Raw genomic sequence first — 26,927 nt, 5'->3', positions numbered from 1 at the left:
AGGCAGGAGAATTGCTTGAACTCAGCAGGCAGAGGGTGCAGTGAGCTGAGATCGTGCCACTGCACTCCAGCCTGGTGCCTGGCGATGTAGTGAGACTCTATCTCAAAAAAAAAAAAAAAAAAAGTAACTCTGTTTTACAAATAGAGTAAATGAATGCCCAGTGCAAGGTTTTAACCTCAATGAGTAATCAAACTAACAGCGGTATTGCAGCTATTTATAAAGTTTTACCTTATGTGCAAAATTATAGAAAAACTTACTAAAGACTCTTGACTTTTAGGGACAAGCCAGAGATAATGTCCAGAGAGTGAGCCTAAAACCAATTTAATGTTATTACAGTTTTCAGTCATATTAGAATATTCATCATCTGGCTGGGTGCAGTGGCTCATGCCTATAATCCAAGCACTACAGGGGGCTGAGGCAGGTGGTTGCCTGAACTCAGGAGTTCTAGAACAGCCTGGCCAATATGGTGAAACTCTTTCTCTACTAAAAATAAAAAAAATTAGCTGAGCATGGTGGTATGTGCTTGTAGTTCCAGCTACTCTGGAGGCTGAGGCAGGAGAATCACTTGAACGCAGGAGGCAGTGGAGGAAGCAGTGGGCCGAGATAGCACGACTGCACTCCAGCCAGGGCAACAAAACGAAACTGTCTCCAAAAAAAGAATCTTAATCATTTATGGAGGTAAAGTAATAACTTTGATAAGGGAAAGTGTAGAAACCATTATAGCTTCTTATCTCCCCACTGTAAAGAAGGTCAAGGAGATGAAAGAGGATTAGCACAAACTTACCTTTCTCAAACTTAGAAAAGGCAACTGACTTGAGACTGCACTGATGACCTTTGCACGTTCCAATCAGCTCACCAGCTTTTACGTCCCAAAATTTGGCTGTCTGATCACCTGCTGCCGTAACCTTTCAAAAATAAGGTAAGCACAACTTAATAAAGCAATCCCTTATCAGTATTTACCCAGATCCTAATGAAATAAAAGCCACTTACAAGTTTAAGTTCACCAGGGACCCAGGCCAGGTCAAAGACAGCATTCCAGTGAGCCATCCATTCTAAACAAAGAAAATGGTAAATGTGAAATGTCTAAACTGTAATTTTTGGCTGCCATATCAGTAGTAGTTTAAATGCCTGGAAAGATGTAGTAGTAAAAAGATCAGTAGTCAATCATTTGAAAAATGCAAATCAAAACCACGATGAGATACCATCTCATGCCAGTCAGAATGGTGATTATCAAAAAGTCAAGAAACAACAGATGCAGGCAAGGCTGCACAGAAATAGGAACACGTTTACACTGTTGTTGGGAATGTAAATTAATTCAACGATGTGGAAGACAGTGTGGTGATTCTTCAAAGACCTAGAACCAGAAATACCATTTCACCCAGTAATCCCTGGGTACATACCCCGCAAAATAGAAATCATCTATTATAAAGGTACATGCATGCATATGTTCACTGCAGCACTATTCACAATAGCAAAGACATGGAATCAACCCAAATGCCCATCAATGATAGACTGGATAAAGGAAATGTGGTACATATACACCATGGAATATAATGCAGCCATAAAAAAGAGGTATCAGAGATCATGTCCTTTGCAGGGACATGGATGGAGCTGGAAGTCACTATCCTCAGCAAACTCACGCACAAACAGAAAAACCAAACACTGCATGTTCTCACTCATAAGTGGGAGCTGAACAACGAGAGCAGGTGGACACAGGGAGGGGAACGACACATATTGGGGCCTGTTGAGGGGGAGCAGAGGGAGGGAGAACATCAGAAAAAATAGCTAATGCATGCTGGGCTTAATACCTAGGTGATGGGTTGATATGTGCAGCAAACCACCACAGCACATGTTTACCTATGTAACAAACCTGCACATCCTGCACATGTACCCTGGAACTTAAAATAATAAAAATAAATAAAGATGCACACATAAAAAAGCAGTAGTCAACACCCTAGGGTGCATGAGCCAAAGAGAATTTGTGGACTCAGACATTACACATTCCCTTAATTACCACATGAGAATTACTACCATCTGATGTCAAATTTCTTTCCATAAGTTCATTAGTAATATATTCTCTAAAATAAAATCTATCTGAAACACATTCCAGTTCAAAAATCTTCAAGATGCTGGCTGGGCACAGTGGCTCACACCTGTAGTCTCAGCACTTTGGGAGGCTGAGGCAGGCAGATCACTTGAGGCCAGGGGTTCGAAACCAGCCAGGGGTTCGAAACCAGCCTGGCCACATGGTGAAACCCCTCTCTACCAAAAATACAAAAACAAAAACAAACAAAAAACAAAAACAACTTCATATGCTCTCTGAATGGAATGTAAAATACTTCGGTTTGATATTCAAATTTCTGCTTGCTTTAGCCTTTATCTTGGTTGCAAGCCTCATCGCTCACTGTTGTAGATATATCTTATTCCAATCAAACTGGTCACTTCCTATTTTATTATATCCTATGCCTTTTCTATCTCTAGACCTTTGTTAATGCTTTTCCCTCCACCTGGAGTGCCCTCTTCCATTTCCACTGGTCTAAACTCAAATGGGGGATTTGACACCTATGTGTTTTCTTTCTACTTCTACATCATTTGGTCTACTTCTACATCATTTTAGTTATTTCAACACTTGATTTATAGGTTCCAAATTATCAGCTTCTTAAGGTTAGTAGAACTTTGCTTTATAGATGTAAAATGCTTGATCAATATAAAATTTGAGTAAAGGCATTGTCACAGTTAACAGTTATTGATAGATAGGCAGTCTACCATTTACATCTAACCTGGTCCCTAAAAAGACTTAATCAGAAGTTAACATCATTGGGAATGCGTTATAGTTTAGATGTTTGTCACCTCCAAATCTCATGTTACAATTTAATCCCCAAAGCTGGAGGTGGGACCTAATGGTTGGAGGCATTTGGGTCATGGAGGTGGATCCCTCATGAACAGATTAATGCCCTCCCTAAGAGGTGGGCAGACGAGTGAGTTCTCACTCTGTTAGTTCCCTGGAGATCTGGTTGTTAAAAAAGGGCTTGGCATCACCTCCCTTCTCTTGCCATGTGACCTCTATATTTATGGGCTCCTCTTTGGAGCCCATATTTTAATATTTTAAATATTTTTTAATTTAAATTTAAAATATTAAAACAAAAATTGTAGACCTAGACTTACCTTTGAAGCACTTCTTTCTGAAAGTTTGTGATTCAGTGTTATACAATCGAACAAAGCCTTCTTCATTGGCAACTGCTAGGATGTGTTCCATATTGGGAGCTAAATCAGAAATAAAGAATAAAATATATACAGTAACAAAAACATTTTAAAGTTTACTCAAAAACCACCAAAATTATCTTCATATAATCTCTTATTTAGAGAAGGGCTAAATCGAGGGTAGTACTTAAAACGAGAGTGGTACTGGCCAATACTGTAAACAAAGGCAGATGATATGTAGGCTGCCAGCAGGCTGAGTCTATTAGTTTCATTTCTTATTATATTTTTATTAATTTTTACCACAATCATGACTACATTAAGAGTCTATTAGATTTGTTTGTTTTTGAGACAGTCTCGCTCTGCCACCTAGGCTGGAATGCAGTGGCATGATCTTGGCTCACTGCAACCTCCACCTCCCAGGTACAAGTGATTCTCTTGCCTTACCCTCCCTAGTAGCTGGGACTACAGGCATGCACCACTATGCCTGGCTAATTTTTGTAAGCAGTCTGTTAGCTTGAAATTTCCTTTTCACAACTTTTTCTCTTTCCTCTCAAACTATTATGGGTGAAGACAAGCACTTCTATTTCTTTTTTTTTTTTTGGAGATGAAGTCTTGCTCTGTTGCCCAGGCTAGAGTGTAATGGCATAGTCTTGGCTCACTGTATTCAAGCAATTCTCCTGTATCAGCCTCCCAGATTCAAGCAATTTTCCTGTCTCAGGCTCCTGAGTAGCTGGGATTATAGGTGTGCACCACCACACCCAGCTCATTTTTAGTAATTTTAGTAGAGACAGGGTTTCACCACGTTGATCAGGCTGGCCTTCAACTCCTGACCTCAAGTGCTCCACCTGCCTTGGCCTTCCAAAGTACTGGGTAAGTCAAGTGTAGGTCACTGTGCCTGGACCTGCCTTGGCCTTCCAAAGTGCTGGGATTACAGGTGTGAGCCACTGTGCCCAGCTGAAGTACTTCCATTTCTGTTCATATATTCCCCAATGAGTCACAGAAAGATACATTCAACCAGATCAAAGGGTATGTATCTACTGGGTAAAACAATTTCATAGTAGCTGAACCTTTGCAACCTTTTCCTTATTATCACTTTTTTAAAAATGGTGCTATAAGAGTCTATGCTTCAGAGGAAATATACAGTTATGCTAATGATGTATAGAGATTAAGTCTATTTTATAAATCAGAAGACAATAGTCTTTAAAAAAAAAAAACTCTTAACATCTACCTAATTTACTTTTCTTTGAAAGGGAAATACTACAGTATATTTTCCCTGTAAGTGTGAAATAGATGATTTCTGTCCAAGCTTTGCCTAGACAGTAATTCTCTTACCAGAAGAGAAGGTACATCCAAAAGGAGGAACTGGGACTCCTGTTTCTCCATAAGAAGTGTGTTCATCATTACCACTGCACTGATAACCAGCCAGAAGGGATTGTAGAGGGTATTGTGAAGACCATCCTAAAACAAGACAATTCCTTATAGAATTCCAATAGAGCATTACATTTCAGCATTTTTAATAAATGCGAGGTAAATCTTTGTTCTTAAGAAACTTTAGATATTAACACAGATCCACTTACTACTAATATCTATGGAAGAATCAGTTCCTGTTGTTTTCTTAAGGAATCCTAAGGAACAAACGAAAGAACACTTCCTACTTCTGGGGAGGTATGGCTTTGGGCTTACTATCTTAAATGGAGACTCTCACTAGTTCATTGAGATAAGAATAAACAAGAGGCCTTTGCATATTAAGATCTTCTCCATTCTCCTAAGAGACTACCACAAAAGCATTCTATTAAAACTGCCATTCCCTTCCATTAAATCCTTACTATGTTTTTGGAGTGACTAAATCAACAACATTACTATAAACTCTTAAGTTACTTGGAACATCATACAAAATCCAATGGTCAAAAAGACAAAGAAAATAATATGTCAATGCACCTACTACAGCCAGTAACGTATTCACTCATACTAAGGTTAGTTCCTTTTTCCTTTAGTGCTGAAATTGCAGGACTCTAAAATGTTAATAGCAACAATCATAGTATCTTGGTACTGACCCCTAGAAAACATTTAGTTAGCCCTGGCTAGCGGTAATGGGTCAGGGAAGTCTTTACAGGAGGTCTTGAATGATGGGTAAATTTTCACTGAAGTTAGAACATAGAACAGGAAATTCGGAATAGAAGAAAAGTTTATTAGGCCGGGCGCGGTGGCTCAAGCCTGTAATCCCAGCACTTTGGGAGGCCGAGGCGGGCGGATCACGAGGTCAAGAGATCGAGACCATCCTGGTCAACATGGTGAAACCCCGTCTCTACTAAAAATACAAAAAATTAGCTGGGCATGGTGGCGTGTGCCTGTAATCCCAGCTACTCAGGAGGCTGAGGCAGGAGAATTGCCTGAACCCAGGAGGCGGAGGTTGCGGTGAGCCGAGATCGCGCCATTGCACTCCAGCCTGGGTAACAAGAGCGAAACTCCGTCTCCAAAAAAAAAAAAAAAAAGTTTATTCTGCTTGGGTCAGAGACCAATGTGCACTACGGTCCCACATAGTAAGACATCTTCAGAGATTTGTTTTTATCATACTGATTTGTGGTTAACACATTTTAAATATATAAAAGAAACATTCATTCAACAAGTAATTACTGAAAATCAAATGTTCATTAAGCATTGGAGGAAACGCTGAGTTTACAATATATTAAAATCATCTTAAATAATTGACAAACCGAATTTTAGGATACTTTGAATTCTCACTTTTCTTCAAAAGTTCTATATGGGGAATACATCTTAACCTGACTTAACTTCAAACAAATCTACATTTGGATGTCCACCCAGACATAACCTGAAATAATCAGTAGAAGGGCAGCAACGAAATTTAATCCAAATTTAATAATTAGTTCTGAGGGCATTATGTCATAATTTCAATATCATATATCATTGTAAAAGAGCTGTAAAGACAACTGAAAGAATGCGATGATTAGTCATGTTGAGTTCACCGAAGTATCCATCTACAGAATAAATGTGAAAAAACAAAAGCCTCTGTTCAAAGGTTATGTAAATACACATTTGTGTTTTGGAATTTTTTAAAAAAATCAACTGCAAAATACAAACTCAAAAAGGACTTTTAAACAACTTGGTTGAAATGAAGATGATACACTCTGAAAAACATATAATTTTTTTAGAATTAAACAATGACTCTTTAACTCTGGCTTATTGACTACAATTAACATCCCAATTGTTAATGGTGATGTGATTAGTCCTTGCCTACCCCTCCACTTCTGCAATCCCTGCAATACATATTTCACTGATGAACCACCCTAAGCTATTTCCGGATTCTTACCGTGTTATGACCATGAAAGCATAATGCTTTCTTCCACAACACATTTGGAAAAGGCTATTATTTCCTTATTGTACAACTTAAGCCCCTGGAGATACATGCAGATATTCCAAGTAGTATACAATAACATAAGAGTTTTCAGAGTCTCAATTTCCAGATACAGTAGTCACCCCTTATCCATGGTTTCGCTTTCCGTGGTTTTAGTTACCTATGGTCAACGATAGTCTGAAACTATTAAATTGAAAATTCCAGAAATTAAACAATTCATAAGTTTTAAATTGTGTGCCATTTTGAGTAGCAAGAAAATCTCACACTGCCCTACCCTGACCTGTCCAGGATATGAATCATACCTGTGTCCAGAGCATCCACGCCATATACATTACCTGCTCTTTAGTCATTTACCTGCTTTGTATGCCACAAAGTTGGAAGGTTGGCAGTAGCCTAATGTTATATCACAGTCCCTCCCTAGATCATTCACCTCACTTCATCTCATCATGCAGGTATTATGTCATCTCACATCATCACAAGGGTAAGCATAGTACAATGAGATATTCCAAGAGGCCACCTTCACATAACTTTTACTATAGAATATTGTTAAAATTGTTCTACTTTATTCTTAGTTATTGTTCATCTCTTACTGTGCCTAATTAAACTTAATCATAGGTAAATGTCTGTATAGCAAAAAACACGGCATACATAGGGTTAGGTCTTGGAACATATCCTTCAAAGGAGGTATCACTGTACTCAACTTCAATATACAGTCATATACCATGTAATGGCATTTTGGCCAAAGACAGACCGCATACACAATAGTAGTCTTACAAGATTGTAATGGAGCTTAAAAATTCCTATTGTGTCTTAGTTTTTAACAAAAGGTTCAAAAAATTAAGAAAAACGAAAAAACTAAAAATAAAAAAGCTTACAGAGTAAGAAAATAAAGAAATAAAGTATTCTGTACAATTATACAACGTGTCTGTGCTTTATGCTACCTGTTACCACAAGGGCCAAAAAGTTTTAATATTTAAAATGTTTGTAAATTTAAAAGTTATAATAAGCTAAGGTTATTATTGAAGAAAATATTTTTAATCAATTTAATGCAGCCTAAGTGTAGATTGTTTATAATGTCTACAGTAGTATAACATCCCCGGTCTTCACGTTGACTGATCACTCACTCACTGATTGACCCAGAGCAACCTCCAGTCCTGTGAGCTCCCATTCACCATTCATAGTAAGCACCCTCCACAGGTGTACCATTTTTTTTTTTATCTTTTGTATCATATCTTCACTGCACCTTTTCTATGTTTAGATACACAAACCATTGTGTTACAGTCGCCTACAGTATTTGATACAATAATATGCCGTACAGGTTTATAGCCTAAGAAAAATAAACTATATAGCTTAGGTATACAGTAGGTTACATTACCTAGCTTTGTGTTAAGTACACTCTGTGATGTTTGTACAATGATAAAATCACCTAATGATGCATTTCTCAGAATGTATCTCCATTTATAAGCAATTGGATGACTACATACACATTTCCAAAACTCACCTGTCTGAAAAACCTGATGTCTTTCAGGAGATTGAGGTATCCTTTTTTCCCTTCCTTTCATTACTTCCTTTTTTCTACTTTACAAAAGAAAGACATTCCCATGGCCCAATCTTAAAAACCTTGCATTGATCCAAAGTATAAAAACTTTTCAGTGCCAAAATATTTTTAAATAAAAATATTTTATTTAAATAATATATTAAATAATGTTTTAAATAAACTTCTGGAAACTTAACTAAGAGATAATACTTCCTTCAGTAAAGGAACCATAAACACCCAAATTCATCTCTGTAAAAGATGTCCTTCCAAAAAAGTTTTACTTTTGGTTAATAATAATCAAAATTGGTAATCTATATTGTTTCAATCAATCATATAGTACTAATAATTATATTGAAAATTCAATCCATAATGAAGTTTTAACACTTGGAGGCTTCTGATAGGAAACAGCAATTTAAATACATTTTTTGACACGGGTATGATAGTGATTAGTAAAAGAGCTTTTCAAGCATAAAATTAAATTACATTAGGAGAAATTCTGTGGGAGAAATGAAATGGAAATAAATTCAAGAGGAAAAAGCAGCTACCTGGAATGTCTAGCAGTTAAAGAGGAGATTTATTTTTCTAAAAAATGGATGATGTGATTATCAAATCACTATAGTATTTACGTTATATTAGATACACTTAGAAGAGTGATACAGGATTTTTATTTTAAAATGTCAATATTCCCAATATGGTCAGAAATTACATTCTTTCCATTTTTTTTTTTTTTGAGACAGAGTTTTGCTCTTGTTACCCAGGCTGGAATGCAATGGCGCAATCTTGGCTCACCACAACCTCCGCCTCCTGGGTTCAGGCAATTCTCCTGCCTCAGCCTCCTGAGTAGCTGGGATTACAGGCACGTGCCACGATGCCCAGCTAATTTTTTGTATTTTTAGTAGAGACGGGGTTTCACCATGTTGACCAGGATGGTCTCGATCTCTTGACCTCGTGATCCACCCGCCTCAGCCTCCCAAAGTGCTGGGATTACAGGCGTGAGCCACCGCGCCCGGCCACTCTGCGTTTTTAAAAATTTATGCTAAAAGCTTTTAGATATCAATTTAAAAATACACAGGAGAGTAATCAGATTTCCATTTTAGAAGAATCATTAGCAGCAATATGGAGAATAAACTGTAGAGAGAGAAACTAAGAGGCCATTTGGGAGACTTCTTACAAACCAGACAAGGTATTAGGGCCTAACCTAGGCGAATGGAATAGTAAAAATAGAACACATCCAAGACACAGTAAAGATGCAGAATCAGAATAGATAGGAGAGGATGGACTCCAGGGAATTTAAGGAAATGTTCTCAATGTATATCTATGAAGAAGATGAAGAAGTTTTTAATTGACTCAGGTTTCCGGCTGGGAAAACTGGTTTAAATAATGAAGCCACTCCCTAAAATGGTAATATACCAGGTTTAGGGAAAAAAATGAGTTCAGTTTTGGGCATTTGAGTTTGAGATGCTTGTGGGACTGACCATCTGGATGAAAAATCAACCCTCTCAGATTTTATAAAAATGAATCTCAAGCACAGGAAATCTTCCAATAACATCATTTTGTACAATATCATTTCCTCATACTGTTCATGAGAAAAATATCAATTCCTGTTTGAGGCCACTGGCTATATGGAGTTTGCACATGTTCTCCCCATGTTCACAGGGGTTTTCTCCAGGTACTCTGATTTCCTCCCACATGACAAAGATGTGTATATTAGGTTCAATGGCATGACTACGTGGTCCCAGTAGACATGGTTGTGTGTGAGGGCTTCTTGTGATGAAATAGTGGCTGGTCCAGAGCTGGTTTCCACCTTGCACCATGAGCTGCCAGGGTAGGCTTTAGGCACCCACAGGCCTGAAGTGGAATTAAGTGTGTCAGAAAATAAATGAATACAAATAACTGTAAAGTAAAAGTTTGTAAACTCTACGATAATCATAGTAATGAATGATAGTATGAATGAATGATAGTAATGAATGATAATAAACAATTTGGTATGACAGGGCTCAGTGAGCTGCCATATTTGTGACTGTTTTTGAACTGGGTGGTGGTAGGAGGTACTCCTTTCAATTTTCACTTTTCAAATATTTGTTCCTTGATTTAGCCCACCACCATTATGACCGAGTGATGCACCAAAACTTGGGTAAATAACTATCTCATTTGTTTTTATTAATCTTTCTCAAATGTATGTATAGCACAATTATTTCAATATTTAATATTAAAAGTGTTTTGGGTCTTTGGGAGTTTGGTGGTGTTTGTGTGACCTGTATTATGCCACTGGAACTTAATTCTTGTTTTTATCAAGTAGCCTACGGTATACTTGGTTTAGTTATACACTGTTTTCCTTAAAGTCACAGTTTCCAAGAACCTATCTAGATATTAAGGGAGGACTTACTGTATAAGAAACAGAAGGTTGTACGTAGAAGTGGAAGAAGCCCTGGTTATTGCTATGACCATCCATACGAGTAGCTAGAAGAAAAAGGGCCAAGGATGAAACACCAACACTGAAGAGGAAAGGAGATGATTGTATAGATTTCAGTTGGCAACATATTATAATGAATGAATTTCAGTACGGAAATAGAGAAGAGAAAGGTAAACACATGGATAATTAGGAGGAGAAAATCTGTCACAAAATTGAGGATGAACAGTTCCCCAAGGACACACATATAATAAAGTGTGGAGGTATAATAAAACCCAGGCAGTTTAACTCCAAAGACAGAGCTCTTAACCACTTCAGTACTATCACTCTTAAAAAGAGGATAGAGAAGTTACTCAAACAAGGTCCCAGGAGAGATAGAAAGAGGTGCATTTAGAGTATAATTACAAAGATTATCTAAGAAGGAAATAAATAAGGATGGTATAAAGTTTTAGATTGGTAGCTGCAAGTTGAGGGACTTACTTCTCAGTCTCCTTCTCAATATCATTTTCCTAGACATCCCTGAATATAAAAATTGCCTTCTTGGATTCGTTTCACATGGTTTCAAGGGCAAAAAGAACCTCTGGGTATAGTCGACCTTTACATGAGTGAGATTTTACTTCTGCCCAAGGTTAGTCTGGGTAGTTAAATCTCTTATAAGAAACTTATCAGAAAGTTTAGGTTGATGACACCCAAACCTGACCTCAAATCTCTTATTGCCAATGCGTTAGTTTAAGAACCTAACGAACTGTAGAAAATAAGTCAGATTTCTACATAAAAACACGGGAATATGTTCAACTTACACCATTAAAGTGAAAAACATGACATTTTGATTCTATTTCTGAAAATAATAGATACGACGTCTAGCATGGAAAACATCTGGAATAATATACTTCAATCTATTAACAGGGGTCATCTCTGGGGGATGTGGTTACAGGCATCTTTCACGCTGTAATTTAAATTTTTATGACCATGTAGTAAACGTGGAAAAAAAGATTTTGATCCTGTTAGAAGCAGATAATCCTCTGCTTGACTGAGTTTCTTAAGAGCGGGTCATATTCACTGATACATATCCATAGCAAATAGCTGGGTTCCCTAAGGTTCTACAACAAACAGATGAATTAGTCAATAAGTATCAGTTTTGATCATCTCAAATAATTGTTGAGAAGAAACATATACACACAAGTGCATGCATTTTCCAGTTAACGCTCAATGTAGATATCAGCTGCAAAGGGCCTTGGAAGGCAGTTATTTCAACGTCGCTACCTACGTTTCGATTTTAAAACCTCGTTTATGATTAAAAGAGCACAGCTTTCCTCAGTAGCCCCCGTTAACATTAATTTACCCTTGCCTTGAGAACTCAGAAGCTGAGTTGGAGTCGGCCCTGGTAGGAGGTGGCGTGTGGGAGATGAATTCCGCCAGCCGCGAGCAGCGGTTGGGACCGTTAACTCACCATTTCTCAGGACGCCAAGCTGGGGTTGGCGGAGCACCGAATTGAAGAGCATCAGGGCCGGAGGAAAAGTCTCAGCTGAAAGAAAAGTCGCAGAAATGCCTCTAAGTCCAGCAGAAATCGCAGCTTTCGCCTCTCAAAACACGACTCGTTATCGCCTCCAACTCCCGCCACTGTAAGAAGCCCCGGCCGCCAAACTCCGCGCCAAACTGACGTCACGCTCTTTGATTGGCTTCCGAGCGGCGTCGGGGCGCCTTAGAGTCACTTCCCCCTTCGGATCCCCGCCTCCTTTTCTCCCAGCCGCGGGAACCAGGAGTCCAGGAGCTCCGTGAGCGCCTGCGCAGAGGGCAGCAGCGGCACCGGCGAACCGCGGGGTGACCAGGGCGCATGCGTAACAGGGCTTGACAGCGCGCGGAGGAAAAACCAGCAAGAAGGCGGCGGGAGAAGATGGCGGTCCTGGGGCTGAATTTGCAATCTTTCTGACTAGGCTAGTCGAGTAACTGTTCGGGTCATGGCATCAAACTCAACTAAGTCTTTCCTGGCAGACGCCGGCTATGGCGAACAGGAACTGGATGCCAACTCTGCCCTTATGGAATTGGACAAAGGTATTCGAAAGAGCGGGCTGAGTGGTGAAACGGCATGGGGGAAGGTGGCGCCACCAGGTGGTGGTAGTCTTGCGAGAGGCCGGGAAAGCGCATGCGCATTTCCTCGCTGGGCGGAGAGTGCTTTTGCTGGGGCGTGGGCTTTGACCCCTTCGGGATGTTGCAGGAAATTTGCAGGATTGTCTGATAGGCCTCACACCGGCTAACCCAGTAGCGAACTCTAGTGAGGAGCCTGTTTTGACCAGTTGAGAGAACAGTCCTCGATTTTCTTTTCTTTTTTTCTTATTTGAGATGGAGTCTCGCTCTGTAGCCCAGGCTGGAGTGCAGTGGCGCGATCTCGGCCCACTGCAACCTCCTCCCTGGTCCCGGATCAAGCAGTTCTCCTACCTTAGTCTTCCGAGTAGCTGGGATTACAGGCACGAGCCACTGTGCCTAGCTAATTTTTGTATTTTTTAGTAGAGATGGGGTTTCACCATGTTGGCCAGTCTGGTCTTGAACTCCTGACCTCGTGATCCGCCCGCCTCGGCCTCCCAAAGTCCCCCGATTTTCTAAGTAGTGACAGTGGCTAGGGTCTAAGAAACACTACAAAGATATTGTGAAGTTGGTTTTCAGTCTGTTCGGTTGATATCAGGTCTTCATCAAATGTGCTGAATAGTAATCTTGCACCAACTTTACAGTGATTCATTTGATTACCGTAGTCCTGGTACCTGCGGTTTACAAGGCAGACTAAATATGGCCAAGATCATACAGAAAGTAAGGTCCCTGCTCATTCTCTGCAGACAAGTTCCAGGGGTTCTGTTTCCTTACAGGGAGCAGCTTGGTGTAGAAGGAGCTTTCGGGTTACACTGAGTTCAATTTCAGTGGCGCTAATTTTATGATTAACTTCATGTTGCCTCGGTTTATTGTCTGCAAAGTGGGTACAGTACCATTGAGCTGGCAGAATTGTTCTATTAATTGACTTAATGGTATGCCAAAGAAGCATTTAGTAAATACGGAAGAGATACACCTTCCTTCTTTGATACGGATGTGGGAGGCAAGGTCAGAAACTTGTCAGTGAAGAACTGGAGTAGTAGTATGAAACCTTTGTTTCCTATTAAGGATTTTTATTGTACGCGAACCGTTTTGGCAGCTGGTATACAATTAAATCTTGATTAACCATAGCCAGTGTATCATGTTAGAGAATTGGACTAGAACTCAGAAGGATGTGTCTTTAATTCCCCTTTGAGCCACTAACCAGTTTTCTGAGTTGGACATGTCTATTCACTTTTTGAGACTCTTTTTCTGTTTGTTTTCTTTTTTAAACTGTAAACATTTTTAGTGGTTTAGTTTAAATAAGAATTTCTCGGGCTCTTAAAAAACCTTTTACCTCCTTTTGATAAACACAAAAATGTCACAGCGCACTAATGGAATATTCTCTTGGTTGAGTTTCCATGTCTTTAGTGCACCCTTATCAACCAAGAAAATGATACTGAGCTTTTCTTCCTCTTACCAAATCCATAGGGTTTTTCTCCTCTGAAAAATAAAATTGTAATATTAAATGTGTTTTTCAAACACTCTTCATTCTGATACATTTCTTTCTTATTCCTCAGAGAAAATTACAGATCAGGATAACATCTAATATCCCTGCCAGTTCTAAGGACATTTTCTGCCATTCTGGTCCAGCTGAGCTTATCCCATGCTGACAGTGGTATAGTGGTTGTGGAACAGGGATCAGATAGGGCACTGAAGAGGAGTTTAGAATTGTTCAAGCCCTAGAATTTTGCAGTTGTAATAAAAAGACCACAATTTTTTCTTTTAAAAGAAAAGTTGAAATGAAAATATTTTATATCTGTAAGAAAGATAGCAAGTGTCAATCCTAGGCACAAAGTAAGTGATCATTTTCACTCCTCCCAGCAATGCCCTGCTTGAGTATTTTACAAATGAATCTCAGGCTCAGAAAGAAAACTTGTTCTTTTTCACCTCATGATACAGTACCTTTTAAAGCTGTTAGGAAATTAAGTTATAGCCACTTTCATTTAGAATATAGTCAAGTATTTTAAATATCGAGTCGTTTCATCTTTTACCTGTTAAAGTATTTCTGTTTTGTGAGCTAAAGGTCAGAAGGCTCCAAGTTCCAACTCTTTTCATTCCCAAACTCCAAGAAATACTGTTTCTGAAATATCTCCCCCACCTCTGCACACACACTCAGATACATGGCTTTGTACTAGAAACATGGTAGTTTAATGAAACAAAACAAAGCTCCTGCCCTTATAGAGCTTGCATTCTAGACAGCAGGCACAGACCCTCAGCAAATACAGCAAACATGTGATAGTTAGTGATACATATTATAAAGGGAAATGAAGCAATGAAGGGTGCTGGAGAAAAGTGATCGGGGGCTGGAGTTGATTTCTTATGTTATGAAGGATAGTCAAGAAAGGCCTTCTCAATCAAGTGGAGGAACAGCAAGTGCAAAGACCCTGAGGTGGAAACCCGCTTTGCATGCTGTTATCTGGAGCAAAGTAATAGGCAATGAGTATAGAAAGATAACCAGAGTCCAGTTCAAGTAGGGCCGTGCAAGCCATCAGAAAGACTTGACTTTCATTCTGAGTGAGATAGGAGACCATGGAAGATTTTCAGCAGGTGTGTAAGATGATATGACCCCTTTGAAAAGGATCAGTCTGGCTACTGTGTTGAGAATAGACTGAAGTGGGGAGGGCCCGGGACCGAAGTAGGGAGGCCAATGAGAATGCAACTATAGCAATCCAGGGAAAAGAAAATAGTGACTTGGACCAGGGTGGTGACACTGAAAGTGTGTCAAGTGCTGAGATTCTCGATACATTTTCAAGGTAGAGCCAATAAGATTTGCTAATGAATTAGATGAGGATGTAAGAATAAGTGGCCAAGAAAACTTAAGAGGTTTTTGGTCTGAGCTACTGGAAGGGTGTATGTATTGCTGTTTACTGAAATCAAATCAGTTTGGACATGTTAAATTTGAGATGTCTCTTAGACATCCAAATGGAGATGCGTAGGCAGTTATGCATAAGATGTAACCTTCAAACTCTATTTTAAAGAAATATTTTGTGGCACTGGTGTCCTTAGAAACACACTTGGAAAATGCTGCCATCCATAACCTGTTATATATTTATAACCTATTATACTTCATTCTGAGTCTGTTGAGCAAGCACTGGCAGTAAGTTGATTGTTTCTGATCTCTATAGGAATAAGTGAACACTATTTTGAAGCTGACTCAATTCTATTACTTCTGGATGTACTTAGTAACAGGAAAATAATCATTTATGGGATAGCCATTCATTTACTCAACAAATATTTACTGACTACCTGCATTGTGTTAGGCTCTGTTCTCAGACTAGGGGCTATATTGGCAAACAAGACATCTTTAAGGAGCTTGCATACAAATGTAAGGAGATAGACTATGCTAGATCAAATGTGGCGCTGTTAATCAGGACAAGAAGTTGAATTTTATGCAGAGTGCAATGGGAAGACATTGAAAGTTGTAGGCTGATGGCCATGCTAAGTGAGCTTCTGTAAGGCTGAGCATACGTAAGCAGAGTTAAGTGTCATAATCAGATACATTACAGCTTATGTTTATCTGACACATTTCATGATATAATCATTACACACAATTGGCAATATAAAGGATGCATCTCACAAAAATTAGTATAACTTTTTCACCAATATAACTTCTTAGTCTTAACATTTTTAGATGAGCTGATGGGAGGTTATCCTGATGATTTGGGAAAACTTACGCAAGATCTCCTTCCCCTCTGGGAAAAGAGGAGTCTCTAAATGACATTGTTTAGCCTATCGGCTTTCTGCAGTGTTGACCTTGGAAAGGATGAGGTAAAAGCAATGGGGAAGAGAGAGGTGATTCTCATGCCCTTTCTTGAAGCTGGTGCAATGGGAAGGGGGGAAATGTAGAGGGTAGAGTGGCTGCTGGAGATGCTGGTGAATGTAATGTTATGTGAAAAGCTCGGTGGTATGCTTAATGAAAAATTTAGTTATGAAATAGAGAACCAATGTGAATGAGGACAACTATCTCTACACTTGAATTTTCCCCTTAGACACTGTCACCTCACCTGTATTCCAAAATACCTGAATTCTCAGACCATCAAAAAAGATCGTCAAAAAAGACCACAGATTGCTTTTACATTATCGATATGGCTCAGATGCTGTTGGTATTGCAATGAACAAACATGAGGCCTTTGGGGAAGTATCTTCATAGCCCCTCCTGAAGAGAAAGGCCTAAGCAGCCTGATTTATTCCAGGTTACTAATTCCATGCCGTAACTGACGGATTCAGAAGTAGTCATGTGACCCACACTAAGTCAAATTATTTCTCCTGAGAATCTCTGCTGCCAGAGCACACTTAGTCTCAGAGTGTTGAGAAGTGGACCTAAATCATGTAGAATTAGGCTGGGCCTGCTGGCTCACACCTAGAACTTTGGGAGGCTGAGGCGGGCGAATCACCCAAGGTCAGGATTTTGGGACCAGCCTGGCCAACCTGGTGAAACCCCATCTCTGCTAAAAATAGAAAAATTAGCCGAGTGTGGTGGCAGGCACTTGTAATCCTAGCTACTTGGGAGGCTGAGACAGGAGGTCAGTTGAAACCGGGAAGTAGAGGTTTCAGTGAGCCTAGATCGCGCCATTGCACTCCAGCCTGGGCATCAAAAGGTGAAACTCCGTCTCAAAAAAAAAAAAGTCATGTAGAATTCAGGCTAAGGTGAGACACTGGGCAACTTAATAATGCCACATTAAAAGCCAGCAGCCTGGTTGGTAATTCCCTGATGGGCTATGAACTAATCCAAAAATTCAAGGGCCTTCTTCAACTTTTACTGAAACCCACAGACTCATTCTTTATATAACTAAGATCTACTGTCTTGGAATTTGCAAAGTGAGTTATTAAATATTCCTAGAAGTTGGTATTCATAAACTCAAATTTGTTTAAGATTATAAATTAGTATTCTCACTTGTACATGCTGGATAACATTGCATACATCTCACCATATGCAATTACAGACATTTTCTGAAATTTGGTGAATGGATGCTGCCTTATTAATGCATCATTAGTTTTTATTGTCATTTTACTTGTTTCTATTTGTGCTTTTAAAATATAAGTCAAGGCTTTGCCATCATCAGTTTTTTAAGCTGTAGGTTGCATGCTTGTGTTCATATTTCTACCCATCTTCCCCCCACACACACACATTTTGTTAATGTGTAGACTTTAAGATATGTATGTGTTATGGTTCAATTTTGAATCATCTTCATCTCTTAGCTAAAACAAATGTATCTCACAAATTCTCCTAAATTGTGTTAGTTTGGTAATGCTTTATTTGTGGTGTTCTTTGTAGTGGACGTTAGTTATGTCGATGGTTGCTTAATATCTTTGAACACTCTTTTTGTGCTTAAGGAATGTCCCACATCATGAACTCTGTCAAGGTAGAAGCAGAAACTCATTTCCTAGTTTCCCTTGCAAGAGTGCAGGATCTGACTTAGGCTCTGCCAGTCAGGCACACCTCCTTCACACTGAGATTTAGAAGTTAGAGATACAAGAAAGAAGAGTTGAAGTGTCCACTGACAGTTTTGCCCTGGCAGCAGAGGTGTTTCTAGTGTACAGTAGCAACAACAATGGCTACAGTATTCCTAGATGACAACAGAGCTAATTGTTGCATCTGGTGTTTCTTATCAAAGGCAGGGTTCCTCCATCCAATTGGTTTGGTAGTGTGATATTAGGTGTTCCTAGAAATTGAGCCTTAAAATATCTCTTAGGCTTTTAATAAATGCATTTTCTGTCTTATAAGCCAGAGGTATCTTCTGTTGCTTGCAGCTAAGAACTGCTGATAGATGCTACTTGGAGATTTGTGCTGTTTTGAAAACTTGATTAATATATATCCCAAACCCCAAGAGTACCATAATTTATGGCATTCCTCTTTAATTCCCTAGAATTTGTCACCTCAGAATTCCACCATTTAATCACTAATTTAAATGCCTCATTCTTAAATCTTAATCTCTTTCTTTCTAGTTGCTTGCTAGAGATGCATTTTAGCATAATGGTTATCACTATAGCTTCTGGAGCCACATTGCTAGAATTTGAATCCGAACTTTGCCATTTATTAGCATTGTTGTTTCTTAGGCAAATTGCTTAACTGGTCTGTGCCTGTTTCTTCACCTTTCAAATGGGGAAAATAATGGTATCTAATTTATGTGATTTTTAGTGAGACTTTAATACATGTAAAGTGCTTAGTAGAGTGACTGGCACAGAATAAGCACTTCATCTGTATCGTCATTATCATTATGATTAACTGCTGTTTTGGCTAGTCTTTATTTTCATTCAGACCTGAATATATCGCAGCTCTACTTTTCTATACCTGTTTTACTTCTTTATTTAGCTTCGATTTCTTGGTCTCTCATTTTATTAACTTTATTTACTTTCTTACCAGTACTTCAAATTCTCATCCAGGGTTCCATTCTACTCATGTATTCCCAAAGGCAGTCAAAAATTGCTGCTGAAAGTCATACAGTGGAATACGCAGACCTGCAATACTGTAATGTTTCTGCAGTACTACTATGTTTCTTTGATCAGGCACTGCTACATTCTTCGGTAACATTTCAGATCTTTTACTTTTCTAAAACAAGAGATCCTGGGGTTTTATGTGAAGTATGATTTGTAAAACTTGACAGTGTGTTCCAAATCTTTGAAAACATTGTGCCTGTCAGATAAAAGCATTCTGAGGACCAAATTCAGCAGCCTAGTAGTTTTCTAACTCCAGTATAATCAGCGTGGGCAGGCTAGTGAAATAAGTTATCAATTGGCAGAAGTTAACTTGAGAATCTAGGTGCTGGCAGGTGCAGTGGCTCACACCTGTAGTCCTAGCACTTTGGGAGGCTGAGGTGGGAGGATCACCTGAGATTGGGAGTTTGAGACCAGCCTAGCCAACATGGTGAAATCCTGTCTCTACTAAAAATGCAGAAATTAGCCGGGTGTGGTGCGGCATGCCCATAATCCCAGTTACTCGGCAGGCTGAGTCACAAGGATCTCTTGAACCTGGAGTGAGCTGACGTTGCACCACTGTACTCCAGCCTGAGCAACAGAGTGAGACTCTGTCTCAAAAAAAAAAAAAACAAAAACCTAGGTTCTAACCTTTTCAAAGCAGTTAAACATGCCTGGGCTTCTGCCCCATGTATTTAGTAGGTTTGGAGTAGAGCCCCTGGTATAGATGTTTTTGAAAAACTTAACAGATGTTTCTGATGCAGAACCAAGCTGAAAACCAGTAGCCTAGCAAAATGCTCTGCACATTTTAAGTGCAAAATATGATTAGAATAATGAATGCTTTATTACTGCCAAATGAATTTTGAATGAATAAATGATTTACAGCCTGTTTTACTTCCCCAGGTCTACATGCATGTTGCAACTGAGTTAAGCACTGTTTAGGCACGGAAAAGGAAGAGAGATCTGTCTTTTTTTTTTTTTTTTGGTGGAAGAATAAAAAATATAGATAGGGCAATCACATTCCTTCTTCTCAATCTTGTCTCTGGGCTTACAGTAGTATTCTTATGATTAGTGGTATTATGATCAGGGCATTCTTCCTGTAGCAAGCAACAGAAATAAAATGTCTAACTCCTCTTAGTCTAGAACCAGAATGTGCTGAGCTTCTATTTTCCTGTGCTTGCAAAATTGGCCTAGAGCAAGGAAGATGAGTACCATACTACCCCAACCCAGGGTTGTCACTAAACAATAGGCCTTTAAAACACTTCTTCCTTCTTTTTACCTTAGCTCCTATCCTTCAGAGCCAGCCTGACTTCTCACTTCCTCTTTCCCAAGGAGAGCCACCCAAAGCGATCTACAAAGTGCGATTACTATCAAACTACCAACATCATTTTTCACAGAATTAGAGAAAAAAAAAAACTCTTCTAAAATTCATGTGGAACCAAAAAGGAGCCTAAATAGCCAAAGCAATCCTAAGCAAAATAAAACTGAAGGCATCACATTACCCAATTTCAAACTATCGTGTAAGGTTACAGTAACCAAAGCAGCATGGAACTGGTACACACACAGACACATAGACCAGCAGAATAGAGAGCCCATAGATAAAGCTGCACACCTACAGCCATCTGATCTTCAACAAAGTGCATAAAAATAAGCAATGGGAAGAGGATTCCCTGTACAATAAATGGTGTGGGAATAGCTGGCTAGCCCTATGCAGAAGAATGAAACTGGACCCCTAGCTTTCACCATATTTAAAAATTAACTCAAGGTGGATTAAATATTCAAATGTAAGACCTCAAACTATAAGAATCCTAGAAGAGAACCTAGGAAGCACCATTCTTGACATAAGCCTTGGGAAAGAATTTATGACTAAGTCCTCAAAAGCAATTGCAACAAAACCAAAAATTGACAAGTGGGACCTAATTAAACAAGAGCATCTGTGCAGCAGAACAAACTATCAACAGAGTAAGCAGACAGCCTACAGAATGGGAGAAAATATTTGCAAACTCGGCATCTGACAAAGGTGTAATATCTAGACTCTATAAGGACCATAAACAATTCAACAAGCAAAAAAAAAAAAAACCCTATTAAAAAGTGAGCAAAGGACATGAACAGACATTCTCAAAAGAAGATATACAAGCAACAAACACAAAAAAGATATACAAGCAGCCAACAAACATGAAAAAGTGGTCAGCATCAGTAATCATCAGAGAATGCAAATTAAAACTATAGTGAGATACCGTCTCATACCAGTCAAAATGGCCATTATTGAAAAGTCAAAAAATAACATGTTGGTGTGGCTGTGAAGCAAAGGGGATGCTTATATATACACTGTTGGTGGGAATGTAAATTAGTTCAGCCAGTGTGGAAAGCAGTTTGGAGATTTCTTAAAGAACTTAGGACTGCCATTTGACCCTGTAATCCCATTATTGTATATATATCCAAGGGAAACTAAATTATTCTACCAAAAAGACACATGGGCCCATGTTTATCTCAGCACTGTTCACAATAGCAAAGATGTGGAATCAACCTAGATGCCTGTCAATGATGGGCTGGATAAAGAAAATATGGTACATATGCACCATGGAATACTATGCAGTCATAAACTATGAAAACACGTCTTTTGCAGCAAAATGGATGCAACTGTAGGCCACTACCCTAAGCAGATTAATGTAGGAACAGAAAACCAACTACTGCATCTTCTCACAAGTGGGAGCTAAGCATTGGGTACACATGGACATAAAGAGGGGAACAATAAACTCTGGGGACTCTAAAAGTGGGGAGGAAGGGAGAAGGGAAGAGTTGAAAAACTACCTATTGTGTACTATGCTCACTACCTGGGTAATGGGGTCATTTGTACCCCAGACTTCAGTGTCACAGTATAGCCATTAGCAAACTTGCACACGTACCCCCGAAACTAAAATAAAAGAAAAATGAGAAAGGAAAGGGCCAGAGTGTTGTCAAAAGAGCTGTACAGTTTTACATTCCCACTAACAATGTATGAGAGTTATAGTTACCCCATATCCTTATTAGCACTTGACATCATCAGTCTTTTTTTTTTTTTTTTTTTTTGAGACAGACTTTCACTCTTGTTACCCAGGCTGGAGTGCGATGGCGCGATCTCGGCTCACCACAACCTCCGCCTCCTGGGTTCAGGCAATTCTCCTGCCTCAGCCTCCTGAGTAGCTGGGATTACAGGCACGCGCCACCATGCCCAGCTAATTTTTAGTATTTTTAGTAGAGACGGGGTTTCACCTTGTTGACCAGGATGGTCTCGATCTCTTGACCTCATGATCCACCCGCCTCGGCCTCCCAAAGTGCTGGGATTACAGGCGTGAGCCACCGCACCCTGTCCCATCAGTCTTTTTAAAGTTTTTGCCATTCTAGTGAATGTGTAGTGGTATCTTATTGGAGTTTTAAATCTTCATTTCCCCGATGACAGTGCTGAGCATCTGTTCATGTGCTTATATTTGCCATCTATATTTCTTCCTCAATGAAATTTCTCTTCAATTCTTGTTCATTTAAAAAAATTGGTTTGTCTTACTGAGTTGCAGCAACTGTGGATGAAGTCCTTTATCACGTATGTGTTTTGTAAATATTTTCTTTCAGTATGTGGGTTGTCTTTTCTTCTTCTTAACAGTGTCTTTTGAAGAGCAGAAGTTTTTAATTTTGATGGAATTTAACTTACTACTTTTTAATTTTATGGTTTATGCCTTTTTTTAATCTAAGAATTCTTTGCCTAACGCAAGTTCATAAAGTTTTTCTTTATGTCTTCTTCTACATAGTTTATAATTTTAGCTCTTACACTTAGGTCTGTGATTCATTTTGAGTTAATTTTTGTGTATGATACAACTTAAGGGTGGAGGGTAATTCTTTTTGCCTATGCTCATCTAGTTTTTCCAGAATCACGTTTAAAAGATTATCCTTTCCGCATTGAATTATGTTGGTGTCTTTGTTAGATCGTTGATTGGAGAACTTTCTTCTTTCTTAATATAAGCCTTCAATGTTATCAGTGTTCCTTGAAGCACTACTCTAGTTGCATCCCATAGATTGTGCTTTTATTTTCATTCAATTCAAAATATTTTTCTAATTTCTTCAACTGTGGGTTATTTGTTATTTAAAAATTTTTTTTGAGGTGGGGTCTTACACTGCTGCCCAGGCTGGAGTACAGTGACACAATCACAGTTCACTATGGCTTCAACCTCCCAGGCTCAAGGGATCCATCCACCTCAGCCTCCCCAGTAGCTGGGTCCACAGGTATACACTACCACACTTGGATTTTTTTTATTTTTTTATTTTTGTAGAGATGAGATCTTAACTATGTTGCTCAGGCTGGTCATGAACTCCCAAGCTCAAGCAGTCCTGTCTCAGCCTCCCAAAGTGTTGAGATTATAGGCATGAGCCACCATGTCCAACCACCTATGGGTTATTTAAACTTGCATTTTTTCCCCCAATTTTTAATTTAATTAGGAAAACATAAATTGTATGATTTCAGTCCTTTTAAATTTGTTGAGGTTTGTTTTATGGCTTTGAATATTCTTAACTCTTATCTTTAAAACATTTTTTTCATTATTATGTATCTAAAAGTAGTGATTTCCAGATTACTATTTCATATACCATTTTTACTTTTAAAAGGGTAATGAATATAGTTTACCTGTTTCTTAAGAATGATTATTTCTTTATTATGTAGTAAATTAATATTTGCTTATTTTTGCTTTGTAGTCACAAATATACAAACTGTTCTTCCCTCTCTGTACTTTTCACAGGCCTAAGATCTGGCAAACTTGGTGAACAGTGTGAAGCAGTTGTTCGCTTTCCCAGACTTTTTCAGAAGTATCCATTCCCTATTCTTATCAATTCTGCATTTCTAAAGTTAGCTGATGTTTTCAGAGTTGGGTAAGTCTTTTTAAAGCCTCAGTATCCTAAAATACTTTGTTCATAGTTCTTGTTTTATATTGTGGTCTTTTTCTTTTTGCCTGATAGGACTTCCACCTTGTTAGTTACCGTTAGTGGACACACATGACTGTGTGAGATTTCATGACATTTAAAGCAAAAATGAGTATAATTTAGAGAATATTTATTTGGGGAACAGAATAAAATTCAGATAACCTTAATATTTTACTATGTAATTCAGGAAAATCTGTGGCTTTGTACATGAGATGCATGTCTGTGAAGTACCTGAAACATGCAAGCACTGAATACATACCTGTTTGCTTTTTCTCCCCCTTCCGTTCCCTCTTCTGCTGCTTTCTGCCATTCTTTGTGCATTCATGTGCTCATAATGTACCCAGTACCACACCTGAAGGAGAAAAGAAGTCGTGGAAAGCCCAAGAGAAGAAAAAGCCCATCTGACTTCCTGGCCTTGGTTATAATTTGAGGAGATTTAGTTCTGCTCTAGAGCTTCTCCTTGTGTCACTGCCATTTTGGTGTTTTGCAGCAAGATTATAGCGTAGCTGATTGGTTATACTTGGTGTCTACCTAAAGTACAAACTTTAGGTAACTCTTTTAGTAGTGAGACAAATAATGATAAAATTGAAAAATATTAGCATGTTGCTAAAATTGAATATCACTAGTGTTGCTTTAGTCCCTAATTAAATATTACTTTCTAAAGTGACCTAATTTATTTTATTTTTTTTTCTAGAAATAATTTCCTGAGGCTATGTGTTCTTAAAGTTACCCAACAAAGTGAGAAACATTTGGAGAAGATTCTAAATGTGGATGAATTTGTGAAGAGAATTTTTTCTGTGATTCATAGTAATGATCCCGTGGCAAGAGCCATCACACTCCGGTATACCGTATTATAATAATTCACTATAAGATTATGTGAACAAAAAAAGCAACATATTTACATTTTTCATTTTGAATATTAGAAGTTGGTTTTGTTTTTTTGACTAAGAGTCAGTGCAGAAATGTGATAACCATCCTGATCTGTAAATGCTTTTTAGTCAACATGTATATTACTGTTTTGTTTATAAGTTGTTGCCTAACTTGTGTTTGAAATGCATCGCTATGTAAGTAGATGTTCTGGTCAAATAACTTGGTGGATCTTAATATAGCTTAGCCTCAGCTCATTTTGAACTTTGCCTTCCTGACCTTGTACTTACTGTTTTCTGTTAGTTTTCTATAGTTTTTCTTGATTATGTGATCATTTTTAATGTGATAAATTATATTCGATCTCATTGGAGAACATCAGATAAAACCACTATTGTTTCTTTAGCTTTTTCTTTTCTTTCTTGGCATATTATAAAAAATTTATTTTTTAGAATTTCATTTTGTAAGCTTTATATCCAGCTTGAACCATATTATCTTTTTAGCTCTGCTGTTTATAGACTCATAACTATAACTTTTTACATTTTTTGCAGTTCACTTTCCTAAATTATAGGGTTCATTTCTGACCTACCTTGCCCAGACAATCTTTTTAACTAGGAAGTTCGGGATGTCACATCGTCCCTGAGTGCCCTTTTTTCCACACCAGGAATCAGTTCTTCCTTCTTGTTCAGAATTTAGTGCCTTTGTCATTTCTTTGCCTTTTGAGTGATTAAACTGTGAGCAGTATGTGATATTTTAAAGTCAGTTAATTGATTTTTATCTTTTGAAAACTATATTCAATAGAATCTATCTATCTATCTATCTATCTGTCTATCTATCTGTCTATCTGTCTATCTGTCGATTGATGGAGTCTCACTCTATCACCTAGGCTGGAGTGCAGTGGCATGATCTCAGCTTATTGCAACCTCTGCCTCCTATGGTCAAAGCAGTTCTCCTGTCTCAGGCTCCTGAGTAGCTGAGATTATAGGTACCACCACCACACCTGGCTGATTTTTATAGTTTACTGGTAGAGATGGGGTTTTACCATGTTGGGCAGGCTGGTCTTGAACTCCTGACTTGAGGTGATCTCCCCACTTTGGCCTCCCAAAATGTTGGGATTACAGGCGTGAGCCACTGCACCTGGCCCAGAATTTAAATTTAAGATATTTTTACCCTTTACTTCAACAAATAAGCCTATAGGAATTTTTAAAAGAAATAATTTTTTGAAGTTGGTGAATATGTGTATATAGATGATTATAGTATCATTTTTGTAGAATGAAAAATTGAGGAAAAATCAACATGGTTATAGTTATTTGTGGACTCCTGTATAACTTTTTTAAAGAATAAAGTGAGTTGTGAGTGTACATATACTAAGGTAGAAAGATATTAAGTTTTAAAAGGTAGTCAAATAGTATCCATTTTGTCAGTTAATACTAATATATATGTTTAGGCTCAGGAAAATAATCTAGAGGAATACATACTGTTAACAGTGATTATCTTTGGTAGAGTCATTTGGTTATAGATTACAAGAGCCTTTTCCATTTTTTTGTAATGTTTGAATTGTTTTTCACAAATGTGGTTTTGTTTTTTAATATCAAAAGATAATAGAGAAGGATAGAATTTAACTGGTGGAATGAAATTCATAAATAATTTAGAGCTAGCCTGAATATTTTGATAAGAATGTAGATTAATATTTGGTTGTTATTCATTTTGCATGTTTTCCCTTCTTTAAGTCAAGAAAATTGAGTCTTACCTCAGTTCTTTTTTTAAGCATTGTGGTTATCAGTAAAACCAGCAATCTCTAGAAAGCTTCCAAAAAGAAGGATCACTTTAAAGGAAAAAAAAAATTAGATTGAAATCAGATTTTTCAACAGAAAAACTTGATGCAAAAAGTATTAATGGAAAATTGAGCTAAGAATTTTATATCTAATCCACTTTTCATTTAAAAGAGTAGTAAAATAAAAAGACTCTCAGGCACACAAGGCCTTAGGAAGTTTGCCATATAGGACCTGTTTTGTAAACATTCTTGGAGGAGTTTCTCATTAGGTAGAGAAAAATTAAGCTGG

The 26,927-nt window shown here is 38.3% G+C and overlaps 2 protein-coding genes across 2 annotated transcripts in view; one reads left to right on the top strand and one right to left on the bottom strand.

The window, feature by feature from the left end:
* The window catches only part of DTL (denticleless E3 ubiquitin protein ligase homolog), a 66,385-nt gene extending 54,190 nt beyond the window's left edge, over positions 1 to 12,195 (bottom strand). The window contains exons 1-5 of the mRNA XM_003930377.3: positions 11,972 to 12,195; positions 4,534 to 4,659; positions 3,166 to 3,264; positions 991 to 1,052; positions 785 to 905 (exon numbers count right to left, since the gene is read on the bottom strand). Coding sequence (XP_003930426.1) covers positions 785 to 905; positions 991 to 1,052; positions 3,166 to 3,264; positions 4,534 to 4,659; positions 11,972 to 12,023 — 460 coding nt within the window. The 5' untranslated portion in view covers positions 12,024 to 12,195. The remainder of the gene's footprint in view (positions 1 to 784; positions 906 to 990; positions 1,053 to 3,165; positions 3,265 to 4,533; positions 4,660 to 11,971) is intronic.
* Positions 12,196 to 12,355: 160 nt separating this feature from the next.
* Positions 12,356 to 26,927, top strand: part of INTS7 (integrator complex subunit 7) — an 83,364-nt gene continuing 68,792 nt past the window's right edge. Inside the window, exons 1-3 of the mRNA XM_074385150.1 lie at positions 12,356 to 12,573; positions 23,820 to 23,949; positions 24,695 to 24,841. Coding sequence (XP_074241251.1) covers positions 12,480 to 12,573; positions 23,820 to 23,949; positions 24,695 to 24,841 — 371 coding nt within the window. The 5' untranslated portion in view covers positions 12,356 to 12,479. The remainder of the gene's footprint in view (positions 12,574 to 23,819; positions 23,950 to 24,694; positions 24,842 to 26,927) is intronic.

Source organism: Saimiri boliviensis, chromosome 14, assembly GCF_048565385.1.
Source record: "Saimiri boliviensis isolate mSaiBol1 chromosome 14, mSaiBol1.pri, whole genome shotgun sequence".
Taxonomy (NCBI): domain Eukaryota; kingdom Metazoa; phylum Chordata; class Mammalia; order Primates; family Cebidae; genus Saimiri; species Saimiri boliviensis.
This window is presented reverse-complemented; position numbering and strand designations above follow the sequence as displayed.